The 15,631-nt window shown below is 58.1% G+C and overlaps 3 protein-coding genes across 3 annotated transcripts; 1 reads left to right on the top strand and 2 right to left on the bottom strand.

Moving 5' to 3' along the window:
- Positions 1–862: 862 nt before the first annotated feature.
- On the bottom strand, positions 863–9,360 carry LOC147997927 (55 kDa erythrocyte membrane protein-like). Its single transcript, XM_087601372.1, has 11 exons — positions 9,079–9,360; positions 7,102–7,224; positions 5,939–6,020; positions 5,343–5,428; positions 4,838–4,906; positions 4,172–4,368; positions 3,755–3,861; positions 3,448–3,528; positions 3,103–3,183; positions 2,576–2,778; positions 863–1,966 (listed from the first exon to the last, which is right to left on the bottom strand). Exons 1-11 carry the CDS (start codon positions 9,199–9,201, stop codon positions 1,838–1,840), a joined length of 1,281 nt encoding a protein of 426 aa, XP_087457498.1. The 5' UTR covers positions 9,202–9,360; the 3' UTR covers positions 863–1,837.
- A 1,967-nt stretch (positions 9,361–11,327) lies between these two features.
- LOC147997926 (uncharacterized) lies at positions 11,328–14,334 on the bottom strand. The gene is made up of 4 exons (XM_087601373.1): positions 13,680–14,334; positions 13,271–13,547; positions 12,806–12,941; positions 11,328–11,462 (listed from the first exon to the last, which is right to left on the bottom strand). Exons 1-4 carry the CDS (start codon positions 14,328–14,330, stop codon positions 11,435–11,437), a joined length of 1,092 nt encoding a protein of 363 aa, XP_087457499.1. The 5' UTR covers positions 14,331–14,334; the 3' UTR covers positions 11,328–11,434.
- A 256-nt stretch (positions 14,335–14,590) lies between these two features.
- On the top strand, positions 14,591–15,302 carry LOC147997925 (uncharacterized). Its single transcript, XM_087601374.1, has one exon. The coding sequence runs from the start codon at positions 14,591–14,593 to the stop codon at positions 15,197–15,199; it is 609 nt and encodes a 202-aa protein (XP_087457500.1). The 3' UTR covers positions 15,200–15,302.
- The last annotated feature ends 329 nt before the right edge of the window (positions 15,303–15,631 follow it).

The following is a 15,631-nucleotide window of genomic DNA, read 5'->3' as shown; positions in this document are numbered from 1 at the left end:
GTGAGTCTGAGTGTGAGTGTCTGTATGTGTGAGTGAGTGAGTGTATGAGTCTGAGTGTGAGTATGATTGTGAGTTTGAGTGTTATCAGTGTCTTGAGTGTGAGTCTGAGCAAGTGTGTGTCTGAGTCTGAGTGTCAGTGTCTCTGTGTCTGAGTGAGTGTGAGTCTGAGTGTGCATGAGTGAATCTGCGTGTGAGTGTGTGTGAGTCTCAGTGTCAGTCTGTCTGTGTCTGAGTGAGTCTCAATGTAAGTGTATGAGTCTGAGTGTATGAGTCTGAGTGTATGAGTGTGTGTGTGAGTCTGAGCGAATCTGAGTATTTGTATGAGTGAGTCTGAGCCTGTTTGAGTGTGAGTGTATCAGTGTGTCAGTGAGTCTGAGTGTCAGTGTGAGTCTGAACGTTAGAGTATGAGTCTGAGTGAGTCTGAGTGTGAGTGTATCAGTGTGTGAGTGTGAATCTGAGTCTGAGCGTGAGTCTGACTGAGCATGTGAGTGTGAGTCTGAGTGTATCAGTGTGTGAGTGTGAATCTGAGTGAATATATGTCTGAGTGTGAGTGTATCAGTCAGTGTGTGAGTGTGAATCTGAGTCTGAGCGTGAGTCTGAATATAAGTGTGAGTGTGAGAGTCTGAGTGTGAGTCTGTGTCCTGCGTGGAAGGTCCCAGAAGGTCACGCCGGGCTCTGCAGGGGGTCGGGGTCCAGAGGGCAGTGGGGGGCGGGTCATAGGGTCGCCCATACCATTGAAACGAGACAATTATCGCCTTGCACATCCGTTTGCACACGCGCTGCATTGCATCACGGGAACCCGGTGCTCTTTTATTTTTTTAATTTTTTTTTTTTATTCATTTTCTTTCTGCTCTGCACACGGCTCTTGGCGCACGCGCCGCACGCACTCGGGTGATTTTTTTTTTTTCTTGCACTTTGGGAATCTCTAGCGATCGATCGATGGGATGGCTCAGTGGTCAGAGCCCGGTCGAACAGTCACGCGGATCTGTGACTGATAAAGGATGGCTGGCCCCCATCGTGGCCGGGGAGCAAGGCGTCTCAGTGGTTAGAGCGCCGGCCGCCCCCCTGATTGCTGACTTAAAAAGATGGCATCCGGGCCCTGAAGCGAGGGGTGGGGCTGGGGAGGGGGTGCGGCAGCTCAATGGTCAGAGCTCAATCGAAAAATCGCGCCGATTTATGATCGATTAAAGGTGGCATCGCGGCTGCGAAGGCCGCTCAGTGGTTGGCGCAACCGGCGACGACGACGGATCAAGGACGGCGTCCGCGGCCTGAAGCGAGGAGGGGGACTGGGGAGGCAGCTGAGTGGTTAGCGCTCAATCAAACAATCGTGCCGATTTGTAATCGATTGAAGATGGGGAGGTGGCTCAGTGGTCGGCGTCGGTGCCGAATCCAAAATGGCGCCGGCGGCCTCCGCGAAGCGAGGGGGCGTGGCTCAGTAGACCCAGGACACGGGCACCCACTGCGGGTCGGCGCACGCGCGGTCGAAGGCCTCGCACAGGCGCCCTAGCGTCTCGTCCACACCGTTGTGCACCAGGCAGAGGTCGAAGAGGTGGGCGTAGCGGCCCCGGATGGCGTCGGAGTCGGCGCGGAGCTGGCGCAGGGCCTCGGTCCGCGGGGGGGAAAGGGGGGTGGGGAGTAAGGGCGGCTCAGCGGTCAGAGCACCGGTCGCTGGTGAATTATTATAAAATTTTTAAAGATGGCTCAGTGGTTAGAGCTTCACCGAATGACTAAAGACGGCTGCCGGAGCTCTTGCGTGGGTGGGCGGGTGGCTCAGTTGGACGGGTGGTGGGGTGGGGTAAGGGGGAGAGGCGTCGGTGGGTGGCTCAGTGGTCAGAGCTTAATTGAATTGACCCCGTGCGTGACCCGGATGTGAACCTCCCCCTTCCCTCACCTCGGCGCCCTGGTCCGTAGGCGCGATGAAGACGATGAAGGGCGAGAGCTCAGCGGTGCGCACGGCCTTCAGGGTCTGGGTGTGGGGAGGGAGCCGCAGGTGACCACCGTGATCCCTGACCCCCTGACCCTAACATTGACCAATGACCCCTGACCACTAACCGTGACCCAGACCCCTGAACCCTTGACCCTTTCCCCTACTCTCTACCCCTAACCCCGACCCATGACCCCAACCCTAATCTCTGACCCCCGACCCTAACCATAACACTGACCCCTGACCTTGACCCTGCATTTGATCACCCACTTCCCTCATCCCATGGCTGGAACCTGACCTGACCCACACCCCTGACCCCCGACCCTTGACCCTATCCCCTACCCCTAACCCCTACCCCCGGACCCCAACCCTGATCTCTCACCCCCGACCCTAACCGTAACACTGACCCCTGACCCTGAATCTGTTTTTGATCACCCACTTCCCTTATCCTACGTCTGGAACCTGACCCGTGACCCTTGACCCTGACCTCTGATCCCCAGACCCTGATCCCAGACCCTAACCCTGACCTCCGACCCCTGACCACTAACCGTGACCCAGAACCCTGAACTCTTGACCCTTTCCACTACCCTCTACCCCTAACCCCGACCCCTGACCCCCGACAGCCCCCCTCATCAGCCGCCCCCCGCCCACCTGGGGCTCGATGTCCAGGACGGCGACCTGGCCGCACTTGTGGATGCGGCGCACGGCGTCGAGCCTGGTCCCGAACATGTCGCCCCGGAAGCTGCCGAACTCCAGGAACTCGTTGGCCGCGATGCCCCGCGCCATCTCCTCCGCCGACACGAAGTGGTACTCGGCGCCGTCCGCCTCGCCCTTCCGCGGGGGCCGCGTGGTGTCTGCGTGACCGGGCGGGGCGGGGTTGGGGATGGGTGTGCCTCCCACCCAGCTGCCCAGCCTCATTTTGTGTCTATGACATGGACAGCGCTAACCAGTGAACTTCCCAGCCCCCGTTCTTTGTTTTTAACGGGGGAGGCGCCACCCACCCATCTCCCCGGCCCAGTTCTGTATCTATGACGTGGACAAGGCTACCCACTGAACTTCCCAGCCCCATTTTGTGCCTGTGACACCAGGAAGCGCCACCCACTGAACCCCCCCCCCCAGCCCCGTTTCCTGCGTCTGTGACGCGCAGTGCGCCGCCCACCCGGCTCCCCGGCACTCACGCGGCGCGGGGTAGGCGAACCTCTCCGGGTTCTGGGCGAGCAGCGCGTTCTTGATGTGGCTCCGCCCGACCCCGCTGGCCCCTGCATTAGGACAGGGGTTTGGGGGGATGTGAGGGAGGGGCGTGGGGCGGGGCATCCGTCAGTGTCGCTCGGGGTGGGGACCCCACACACACTCACGCTCGCACTCAGAGGACAGAACACCGGTCGGGTAGGTCAGTGGTTGGAGCCCCTTCCCGAGGAAGGCCCAGACCCATTACCCAGGGCGGCAAACAGAGGCCGGGTCCGGGAAGCGAAGGGGGCTAAGGGGGGCGGGGCCAGGGGTCGAAGGGTGCGGGGCACAGGTACCGATGAGCACCAGCGTCTTCCTCTTGAACGCGGGGAGCCGCACGACCTCCTCGTAGGAAACGACGTCCAGGCGGTCAAAGACTGGAGAGGGCGTCGGGCAGGGGAATGGAAAGCGCATTAGGCGGGGTGGTGCAGTGGGTGGTGCCCTGCGGTCAGGCGTTGTGAGGCGGGGTGTTACGCGTAGACCACTAGGCTTCCTGACCGCGCACCGGCCATGAAACCTTAACTTCGTTACTTGAGGGGTTGGGGTTGGGGTTGTGGGTTGTGCGCAGACCGCTAGGCTCCCCTGCCCGGAAGTCACACTCACTCGCGCTGTGCTTGGCCAGGTATTTGTCCTTGCACTTCTTCTTCTTCCCGAAGGGGCTGCAGCTGGGGGCCTCAGCCGGGGCCACCTGGGCCGCGCTCGCCGCCCTCCTATGGATGGGGGGGGGGGGAGACAGAGGGCGAGGGCTCAGCTGGGGCTCAGTGTGAAGTGAGTGAGTGTGAGTCGAAGAGTGAGTGTGAGTACAAGTGTGAGTGTGAGTCTATGAGGGTGAGCATGAGTGTGTGTGAATCTGAGTGTGAGTGAGGAGTGAGCGTGTGAGTGTGTGAGTCTAACAGTGAGTGTGAGTGTGCGTGTGAGTCTCCGTGTCTGTGAGTGTATCTGAGTGTCTAAGTGTGCGAGTGAGCATGAGTGTCTGCGACTCTGAGTGTGCGAGTGTGAGTGCGGGGCAGGGCCGCTCACCACTCCTGCAGCTCCGGCGAGGGGAGGAGCCCCGCCGACCCCCGGACGTTGCCCTGCACTCGTCCCTGCCACCAGTTGCCGTCGTCCTTGTTGATGACCTGGATGACGTCGCCCGTGGAGAACGCGAGCCCCGCCTCCTTGCAGGGGATGAGGTCGTCCTTCTGGGGGTCGTAGTCGAACTGCGCCCGCACGAACATCTGGGAAACATGGCGGACAGGAGGGGTGTGTGTGTGTGGGGTGGGGGACACATCCCACTGTCAAAGTCCTGTCAATCAGATTCACCAGTCACATCCCAGTGTCAATCAAATTCCTGTCCTGGTGTCAAACTCACGTCCTGCTGTCAATGAGACTCCTGTCCAACCGTCAACCAAATTACTGCCTGTCAATCACATCCTGCTGTCAATCAGACTCCTCCTGTCCAACCAAATTACTGCCCGCTGTCAATCATATCCTAATGTCAATCAAACTCACATCCTGCTGTCAATCAGACTCCTGTCCAACTGTCAACCAAATTCCTGTCCAGCTGTCAATCACACTCAAGTCCTGCTGTCAATCAAACTCGCTGTCAATCAGACTCACATCCTGCTGTCAAGCTCACTGTCAATCAAACTCCTGTCCTGCTGTCAATCACATGCGCACGCACAGAAGCCACGCCCCCATCCATACCTGCAGCGCGGGAAGGCGGCTCTGCTGGCGGGGAATCACCTTCAGCGAGATCGTCCCCCGCGTCTCCTTCTGTGGGGCGGAGAGAGGGAGGGGGGGGAGCTGACCGCTGAGCCACCCCTTCCCCGGCCCCCACCCCGAGTTGACCGTGTGGTTTCTGGGAACCGGACTCCGGACCCCTGACCACTGAGCTACCCAGCCCACCCCACCCCACAGCCCCATTCTCGTGTCGGTTTGACTAAGGTGGCTCAGTGGTCAGAGCGCCGACCGCCCTCCAGCAGGGCCCGCGTCTGCACTGTCCCGGGGGAGACAATGGTAGAGGGGGTGGCTCAGTGGTCGGGGCAGCACTGAGTACCGGGCGGTGTCTCAGTGGTGAGAGCGCCTGGGGCTGGGACGGTGGCTCAGTGGTCAGAGCACCTCCTGCAGACCCCTCGTCCACCCTGTCCCGGGGAGATGATGGGAGAGGGGGTGGCTCAGCGGTCAGCGCGGCTCCCACCCCGACACCCACCATGGCCCTCTGCAGCTGGTCCACCGAGCGGCCCGTGACGTCCGTGCCGTTGATCTCCAGGATCTCGTCCCCGACGTGCAGGGAGCCTGGCGGGCGGGAGAGGACGTTACGTTGTCATGGTATACATTATATACGTCTCCTATATCATTATGTTATGTCATTACTCATGTCGCGTTATATTAAGTTGTCGTGTGATTAATGTATATATTACATACATTATTATACCACTTATTGTATGACTACATCATATATTGTTAGTTATATTGTTATGGTTTTACACTGTTATATGTGTTATGCATATCATTACATCATGGAATATATTCTATAGCATACACCTTACACATTATATATTATGTCATATTACTTATGTTGCATTATATTAAGTTGTCCTGTGATTAAGTTAATGTATGTATTATATACGTCTCGTATATTATAGTATGTCATGTTACTCATGTCACGTTATCATATTAAGTTGTCATGTGATTAATGTATATATTATATACATTATTTTATTACTACATCATATAGATGTTCTATACAATCACACCATCACGCGCATCACATACGTCACCTTATCACATTGTTACATACGTTACCTTGCCTGTGGGCGGCGCCACCATGCAGGATCCGGGCCACGGTGCAGGACGCGGCCTTGTCGTTCAGCTTCAGGGTGATGCCCTGGGGCGGGGACGGATGTAAATATTGATGTAAATAATAATGTAAATATTTATAAGGATATTAAAATATGAATAAATTTATGGATATCATAACAGTGGTTATTAAGTATTCATTAATAATTACTTGATAATGTAAATAAATACTTGTAATAATATAAACAACGCAAATGCGACTGGTAATGTAAACAATGTAAACAATAATAATAAACGTTAATAACGATGAAAGCAATGAGATCAATATTAAGAATGTAAAAAGTAATGTAAACAACGCAAACAAATCTTTATAATAATAATGTGTTCATGGTAATGTAAACAATAATAATAAACATTAATAAAATAGTAATAAAATCAATAGTCCATATTAGCAATGTAAAAAAATGTAAAGATTAACTTAAACAATTATATAAACAATAATGTACATTAATAATAAAAGCAATAAGGTCAATAATAATATAAACAATAATGTAAATAAGTAATAATAAATAACAGACATTAATATAAACAGTAACGTAAACACTAATAATAAATGTTAATAAAAGCAATAAGGTCAGTATGAATAATGTAAAAAGTAATGTAAACATTAACATAGACAATAATGTTAACGATAACGTAAATAAATGTTTATGATAATAAGTGATGTAAACATTAATATAAACAACGTAAGCAATAATAATATACGTTAACAATAATGTAAACAGTAACAATAAACGTTAATAAAATAGTAATGAAAGCAATAAGGACAGTATTAATAACGTAAATAATAATGTAAACAACGATATAAACAATAAAGTGAACAGTAATAATATACGTTAGTAATGATATTAAATAACAGTTATAATAATTAAGTATAATAATAATGTAAACGGTAATAATAAACGTTAATACCGATAATAAAAGCAATAAGGTCAATATTAATAATGTAAATAATTAATGTAAACAGTAATATAAACAATAATATAAATATTTATAATAATGTAAACATTAACACAAACAACGTAAACAATAATAATATACATTAACAACAACACTAAGCCCTGCCCCACGCAGGGCCAGGCGGCCCAGTGGTCGCTCCCCGCCCTCACCATGGGCTCCGCGCTCTTCTCGAACCGCACGACCCGGACCCCGCGCGCTGCCTCCTCCTCCTCCCCGAGGTCCACGGAGCCATTGGTGCGCACGGCCCCATCCTCGGCCCGGTCCGACTGCGCCTGCGCGGGAGACGAGGGTGACATAAGCAGGTGACAGGTGACGTAAGCGGGGAGGGGTGGCGTGGGGTCCATCAGACTCGGTGGTGCTCAGACCACTGAGCCACCCTCCCCAGCCCCGGGTGCTCTGACCACTGAGCCACCCTGCCCAGCCCCAGGTACTGCTCCGACCACTGAGCAACCCTCCCCAGCCCCAGGTACTGCTCTGACCACTAAGCCATCCTCCCCAGCCCCAGGTACTCTCACCACTGAGCCACCCTCCCCAGCTCCATGTGCTCTCACCACTGAGCCATCTTTAATAAATCGCAAAGTAATGGCGGCCGGCGCTCTGACCATTGAGCCACCCCTCCAGTCCCGGTCCAACTTCTTCTCCCCCACCCCAGAGGCAGTGGCTCGGTGGTCAGAGCCAGGACTGCAAGGTGGTGGCTTAGTGGTCAGAGCCGTGACTGGGGAGCCGTGGCTCAGTGGTCAGAACCGTGACTGGGGGGCAGTGGCTCAGTGGTCAGAGCCGTGACTGGGGAGCCGTGGCTCAGTGGTCAGAGCCATAACTGGGGGGCGGTGGCTCAGTGGTCAGAGCCGTGAATGGGGAGCGGTGGCTCAATGGTCAGAACCGTGACTGGGGAGCCGTGGCTCAGTGGTCAGAGCCATGACTGTGGTGCTGTGGCTCAGTGGTCGGGGTACCTGGGGCTGGGGAGGTGGCTCAGTGGTCGTAGCGGGAGACTGCGGGGCAGTAGGTGGTCAGCCATTCTTACTAAGGCTGGTGGGGAGGTGGCTCAGTGGTGAGAGCAGCACCGACTGCGGGGCGATGGGTGGCCCAGTGGTGGGGCAGCTGGGACTGCGGGGTGGTGGCTCAGTGGTGAGAACGAGACGGTTGCTCAGTGGTCGGGGTACCTGGGGCTGGGGCGGTGGCTCAGTGGTGAGAGCAGCCCTCAGTGCGGGGAGGTGGCTCAGTGGTCAGAGCGATGACTGCGGGGCACTGGGTGGCTCAGTGGTCGGAGCGCAGCGGAGCAGGGGGCCACCCGCGGGGGGGGCCCTTTAAGTGCGCGGCCTCCCCGGGTTAAGGGAGAGACCCTGACCCTTGAGCCCTCCGGCCTCTCCTCCTCCACTTATCAAGATCTCTGGGAGCGGCCGGCGGCGGCGCTGACCACTGCGCCGCCCTAACCTTTACCCCCCCCCACCTCTCCCACCCCCAATGCGGGGGCTGACCGCTGTCGCCCTGACCACTGGGCTACACCTGCCCCCTGCCTCATTTCCATCTCAAGTGAGGACTGGGGGGGGGGGGGATCGGGTCTCTAACCACTGAGCAGTCTCTGCCACGGTGTTTACTTCTTATATTTATCGCCTCCGCCCTTTGAACCCCGCCCTTTGACCCGGGGCCGCCGCCCTCTCCTCCGAAGGAGGTGGGGGGCCCGGCCTCTGCTTCTGAAGCGACCCCGGGGGAGGAGGGGCCGGAGAGCTCAGTGGGCAGCGTGGCTCAGTGACCGGGACCAGGCCTGGGGGGGCGGGGGTCGGCGCCCAACACCGGGACCGTGAATCCCGGTGCGCAGCCACCCCCCCCCCCCGGGTTCCCGACCACTGCGCTACCCGAACCCCGAACTCTTATCCCCCCTTCCCCGACTCTGCGCTGCCCAATGCGGTACCCGTCCTCGATGCCCCCGGGGCAACTGCGCGCCCCACCCTGGGGCAACTGCGGGCTGTTTGCGCTGCCCGATGCGCCACCCGACCTCTGCGCCACCACCCCGGGGGCAACCGCGGGATCCGGGCCCGGAGCTGAGGCCTCCTCCGCCCCTAGGGTGGGTGGCCCTGGGGGACCCCGAGATCCCCGGTGGGGGTGGGGTCAGGGGTCGCCCCGCTGACCTCATCACCGCGGCCTCCGCGGTTCCGCAGCAGCTGCTCCAGGAAGAGGTCGGAGAGCGCAGTGCGCAGGCCGCTGCCGCTGTCGCCTCCGTCGCCAACGCCGCTGCCGGACTCGAGCGTCATCTCCGGGGCCGGGGCCGGGGAGCGCAGTGGTCGGAGCTCGGGGGGCGAACCCCGCGGCCTGGACCTCGGTGGGGTGAGGAGTGGGGACACCGGGGAGCCGGGAAGGTCGGGAGGAGTAGTGGTGACCCGGGCGCCGCGGAGGAACCCGCGCTACGCCCCGCCCCGGACCCCGGGCCCCGCCCCGGGCCCGCCCATCAGGCGCTCGGCGATTGGAGGAGGAGGCGGGGTTCGAACGCCGCCGCGGTGATCCCGGAACTGGGAGGGAAAAGAAATAAAAAATAAAAATTTATGGAGGCCCGGGCGGGGTGGGTCAGTGGTCGGAGGCGGCGCGGGTTTGTGACGCGGCTGTGGTTCCCCCGGAGGCTCAGTGGTCAGCGCTCGGCGGTTGGAGTGGGGCGCGGGTTTGTGACGCGGCTGTGGCTCCCCCGGACGCTCAGTGGTCGGCGCTGGGCTGTCGCAGGGGGCGCGGGTTTGTGACGCGGCTGTGGCTCCCCCGGAGGCTCAGTGGTCAGTGCTCGGCGGTTGGAGTGGGGCGCGGGTTTGTGACGCGGCTGTGGCTCTCCCGGACGCTCAGTGGTGGGCCCTGGGCTGTCGCAGGGGGCGCGGGTTTGTGACGCGGCTGTTGCTCTCCCGGACGCTCAGTGGTCGGCGCTGGGCTGTCGCAGGGGGCGCGGGTTTGTGACGCGGCTGTCGCTCCCCCGGACGCTCAGTGGTTGGCGCTGGGCTGTCGCAGGGGGCGCGGGTTTGTGACGCGGCTGTGGCTCCCCCGGAGGGTCAGTGGTTGGCGCTGGGCTGTCGTAGGGGGCTCGGGTTTGTGACGCGGCTGTGGCTCCCCCGGAGGGTCAGTGGTTGGCGCTGGGCTGTCGTAAGGGGCTCGGGTTTGTGACGCGGCTGTGGCTCCCCCGGACGCTCAGTGGTCGGCGCTCGGCAGTCGGAGGGGGCGCGGGGCTGTGACGCAGCTGTGACCCCTACCCCAGCCCCGAGGTCGGGAGAGGAGGGTCAGTGGTCGGCGCTCGGTGGAGGCTCCGGGGGTGGGGTCTGGGCGGGGTTGGATTCTTTACATCCAGGTGGGTGCTGACGTCAGGCGGCGGCCGGGGCCCTAACCCCGGCCCCGGAGGTCGGGGAGGGAAATGAGTGATGTATGCAAATGTATGGAGATATATGTAAACACGTGTGAATGTATGCGCATTTATTTAATTGCACGTGAGTGCATGCAGGCCTCTGGAAATGTATAGAAATTTATGCAAATTTACCTAAGCGTGTGTGAGCTCATTTAATTCTATGCAAACGCCGGCAGGTTTTTGGAAATGTATGGAAATCTATGCAATTTTATGGAAACACATGGAAACTTATGTAAATATGCATGCAAATCTGTAATTTTATGGAAATTTATGTAAATATATGTAATTTTGGAAAAAGGAGTGAATTGTTGGTGCGCGCGGCCCAGCAAAGGGAGCCAAGGCTTTGCCTAGGGTGGAGGGGCGGCTATGTAATGTATATAGAATGTATATGTGCACATATAGAATGCACACAGAACATATAGAATACGGACCAACAGCCATGCATGTGCTTACGTTGTGCGTCTGTAATGTCCTCGTATCTGTATGCATACGCTTGTTCACGTACATATGCGATGTATACGTTCGCACACGCGACATACACATACACTGCGCATATGCGGGACGCGTGGATGCCTATATGTCGTGCTCACTCACTGTTTCGTTCACCTCGGGGGATGTATACATGCGCACGCAGTGGGTACCTAAGCAGCGCATGTGTATGTACGTGTGTATACGTTGTATGCGCGTATAATGTATATATATTTGTATACACATGTGTGCGATGTGTTATTTATATATAATGTATATATACAATACGCATATATATACATATATAAATGTATATACAGTGCTTATTGGTGGTTTCATTCCCCTTAAGATGTATATATATATACGTACACACACCCTGGGGCTGGGGTGGTGGTGTGGGTCAGTGGTCAGGACGTATATACACACACACACACACGCACACACACACATGTATACATAGGACGCAGCCCCTTCCCCCGGAAAGGCCGTGACGTGAGCAGCGACGACGGTGACAAGAGACGCGCTCTGACCACTGACCCACCTCTCCAGCTTTTAATGTTAAAAAATATTAAAAATCCGATGGCTCCGGAAGTCCGGTTCCCCCTTGGAGTCCGTCTCCATCCGTCCACCCGACTTCCGGTTCCTCAGCCTGTCGGTTCCCCCACCAAGAACCTGAGAAGAGAAGCGCTCTAACCACTGGACCACCCCTCCCCTGCCCTCCCCAGTCCCTGGGGTTTCCCACTCCGTGCCCTGACCACTGGGCCACCCCTCCCCTCCCTATCACCCCAGGGTTTCCCACTCTGTGCCCTGACCACTGAGCAACCCCTCCCCTCCCTATCACCCCGCGGTTTCCCACTCCATGTCCTGACCACTGAGCAACCCCTCCCCTCGCTATCACCCTGGGGTTTCCCACTCGGTGCCCTGACCACTGGGCCACCCCTCCCCTCCCTATCACCCCAGGGTTTTCCACTCTGTGCCCTGACCACTGAGCAACCCCTCCCCTCCCTATCACCCCGCGGTTTCCCACTCCATGTCCTGACCACTGAGCAACCCCTCCCCTCGCTATCACCCTGGGGTTTCCCACTCGGTGCCCTGACCACTGGGCCACCCTTCCCCTCCCTATCACCCCAGGGTTTCCCACACCATGTCCTGACCACTGAGCAACCCCTACCCTCCCTATCACCCTGGGGTTTCCCACTCCATGCCTTGACCACTGAGCAACCCCTCCCTTCCCTATCACCCCAGGATTTCCCACTCTGTGCCCTGACCACTGAACCACCCCGCCCCTCCTCTCCCTATCACCTCGGGGCTTCACACTCCCTGCCCTGACCACTGAGCCACCCCCCCTCCCTATAACAATGGGGTTTCCCACTCCGGGCCCTGACCACTGAGCAACCCCTCCCCTCCCTGTCACCCTGGGGTTTCCCACTCCGGACCCTGACCACTGGGCAACCCTCTCCCCCTATCACCCTGGGGTTTCCCCACTCCGGGCCCTGACCACTGAGACAGCCTTCCCCTCCCTATCACCCTGGGGTTTCCTACTCCTTGCCCTGACCACTGGACCACCATTCCCCTCCCTATCACCCCAGGGTTTCCCACTCCATGTCCTGACCACAGGGCCACCCCTCCCCGCCCCAGCCCCTGGGGTTTCCCACTCCATGCCCTGACCACTGGAGCTACCCTCCCCTCCCTATCACCCCAGGGTTTCCCAATCCATGCCTTGACCACTGAGCCACCCTACCGTCCCTATCACCCTAGGGTTTCCCACTTCATGCCCTGACCACTGAGCCACCCTCCCCTCCCCAGCACCCGGGGTTTCCCAGTCCGGGCCCTGACCACTGAACCACCCCACCCTTCCCCTCGCTATCACCCCGGGATTTACCCCTCCCGGCCCTGACCACTGAGCCACACCTCACTTTCCCAGCCCATGGGATTTCCCAATACAGGCCCTGACCACTGAATAACCGCGCCCCATCACCCGCAGCGGAGGATGACGGGAGGAGGCGGGGGCTCACGTGAGGCAGCAGAGGACAGACAGGAGGGCGGCGGTGACAAAGAGGGCCAAGATGGAGGACGGAGGCACCGAGGCCAGGAGGGGGAAGAGGTCAGACGGGTGACCTTTAAACCGGAGTTTCCTAGTCCTCCTGGATCCTACGGGTAGAGGGCGGGGCCTACGTAGAGTGGGAGTGACCATGTCGGAGTGGGCGTGACCACGTCAGAATGGGCGTGGCCTTGGAGAACAGGGCGTGCCTCGGCGAGGGGGCGTGGTTTTGAGGAGAGGCGTGCTCCGTCAGGGTGGGCGTGGCCATGCTGCTGTGGGAGGGGTCTTGCAGGAGAGTGCATGGCCCTGTCAGAGTGGGCGTGGGCATGTTGGGGAGGGCGTGGGCTTGTGGAAGCGGGTGTGGCCCAGTCTGAGTGCACACGGAACTGCGCAGTGGGCGTATCCCGGGGGAAGTGGGCGGGGCTTTGTTTTCCCTGACCTGAACCCTGCATTTCCGGTCTCTGGGCATCAGACACCATCTTCCCAACTGTGAACACGGACGTGGCGGACTGTATCACTTCCGGTTCAAACTTCACTTCCGGGGTTCCCGGGGGCGTGGCCGGGTCCGTTCTACCTCTCAATTCTGATTCTCTCACTTCCGGGGCGAGTGGGGGCGTGGCCGGCTCCGTTCGCCCTGTCAATTCCGGTTCTACTTCCGGGGCGACCAGGGGCGTGGCCTGGTCCGTTCTCACTCTCAATTCGGGTTCTCTCACTTCCTGGGAGAGTGAAGGCGTGTCCGGGTAAGCTCCCCCTCTTACTTCCTGTCCCTTGCTCCATTCCGAGGAGAGTCAAACCGGTGGGGGCGTGGCCGACTCCGCTCCGCCCCTCACTTCACCTCCTCCCCTCACCTGCGGGGTGAGTGGCACTGATGGGGGCGGGGCCGACTCCGCTCCGCCCCTCTCTTCAGCTCCGCCCCTCGCTTCTGGGGCGTGTGGAGACATTGGGGACGTGGCAGACTCCGCACCGCCCATCTCTTCAGCTCCGCCCCTCGCTTCTGGGGCGAGTGGAGACATTGGGGGCGTGGCCGACTCCGCACCGCCCATCTCTTCAGCTCCTCCCCTCGTTTCTAGGGCGTGTGGAGACGTGGGGGGCGTGGCCGACTCTGCACCGCCCCTCTCTTCAGCTCCGCCCCTCGCTTCTGGGGCGTGTGGAGACATTAAGGGCGTGGCCGACTCCGCACCGCCCATCTCTTCAGCTCCTCCCCTCGTTTCTAGGGCGTGTGGAGACGTGGGGGGCGTGGCCGACTCCGCACCGCCCCTCTCTTCAGCTCCGCCCCTCAATTCTGGGGCGTGTGGAGACATTAGGGGCGTGGCCGACTCCGCACCGCCCATCACTTCAGCTCCTCCCCTCACTTCCAGTTCAAGCGGCAAACTTGACGGGGGAGTGGCCGGGTCGTCTGCACCCCGGACTTCCGGTCCTCCTCTCATTTCCGGTGTCAGCGACAGCGAAGAGGGCGTGAACGGTAGGAGGCGGAGCACAGCGAGGAGCAGCGCAGCCATGGCGGCCGGCGAAACCGCGCAGGCGCGTTTCCCCCAATAACCCCGCGCGGTTCAGTGACGTCACACACCCCGGGGCGCGAGAACGCTGACGTCCACAGACGCACAGAGAACGTGGAACGTCTCCCGAGGGGGGCGGGGAAAGAACTCGAGGCCGCGCAGGGCCGAAGTGGGGCACTGTGCAGGGGCCGGGTAGGGAAGCGCGGTGGTCTGCGCTGACGGGACAGTGTCCGGGTAGTGTAGCCCAGTGGCCAGTGGATCCGATGCCCACGCCGGCGCCTTCCGGGCGACCCGGGGACGCTTCCCCGGGGCCCGGACGGGATGTGACGTGCGGTCCTTCGCAGCAAGATGGCCGCCGCGAGATGCGAGATCCCGCCCGACCCAGCACCGCCTGCGTCCCGATCCCGCTCCGGAGTAAAACGAGAAAGCGGAAGCGGACAAGATCACCGGCCCGACGTTCGCCGCGGCTGAACCGGAAGCGCGAAACAGAGGAGGATGCTCCGGAGCGCGAGGTCAAAGGTCGGAGAACAACGGGGGACCCGCGCTTCCGGTTCCCCGAAGTGTGGGCGCTGAAAACCGTGTCCCGACACCGCCCAGCAGTGGAAACGAAGAGTCCGGAGGATGTGGACTCCGACTCCGACGTTATTTCCGGTCCCTCGGAGACGCATCGAGCAGAAGGGGCAGCTTCCGGTGACGGCGGCATACTGGGGTCTGTGATGTCACTGTACGACGGATGCTGTTCAGCCCTGTGGGCCGGCCTACCCGAAAGGCCACCCGGCGAGGCCCCGGAAGAAGATGACAACGAGTGGGCCGGGACCTCAGAGGAGAAACGCGTGATGTGCGTGTCCCTGAAGGATACCCCCGGCCGGTGACACCTTGACCCGTGATCCAGTGACCCCGTGACCCCTGAGGGATTTCCTAATGCATTTCAATTTCTGGAGGTGGGGTGGGGAAAATAAATGAAGATATAGAAAATATATGACGTAGTTAAGCACGTGACGGTGAATCGGGGGTCGTGAAATTATCCACATAACTAAATTATTTGCGCGAAACGGCCCTTACATTTATGCAAATGACTTGGTTTTTTATATTCAAATGACACAGCTATATATGCAAATTCGCAAACATGCAAATAGCCGGGGACTACATGCAAATGTCCGATTCCAATAAGCAAATGACAGTTTAGTTATGTGCAAACGATACAATTATATGCAAATTTCACAGCACCTATATGCACAAGTGCACGGGTATATGCAAATGTAAGAAACATATATGCAAATTTCAGGGTTGATTTAATAGTAAAC

The sequence above is a fragment of the Rattus norvegicus genome, chromosome Y (genome assembly GCF_021556685.1).
Source record: "Rattus norvegicus strain SHRSP/BbbUtx chromosome Y, alternate assembly SHRSP_T2T, whole genome shotgun sequence".
Lineage (NCBI taxonomy): Eukaryota > Metazoa > Chordata > Mammalia > Rodentia > Muridae > Rattus > Rattus norvegicus.
The sequence above is the reverse complement of the archived record's forward strand: the minus strand, read 5'-3'. Positions and strand labels throughout refer to the sequence as shown.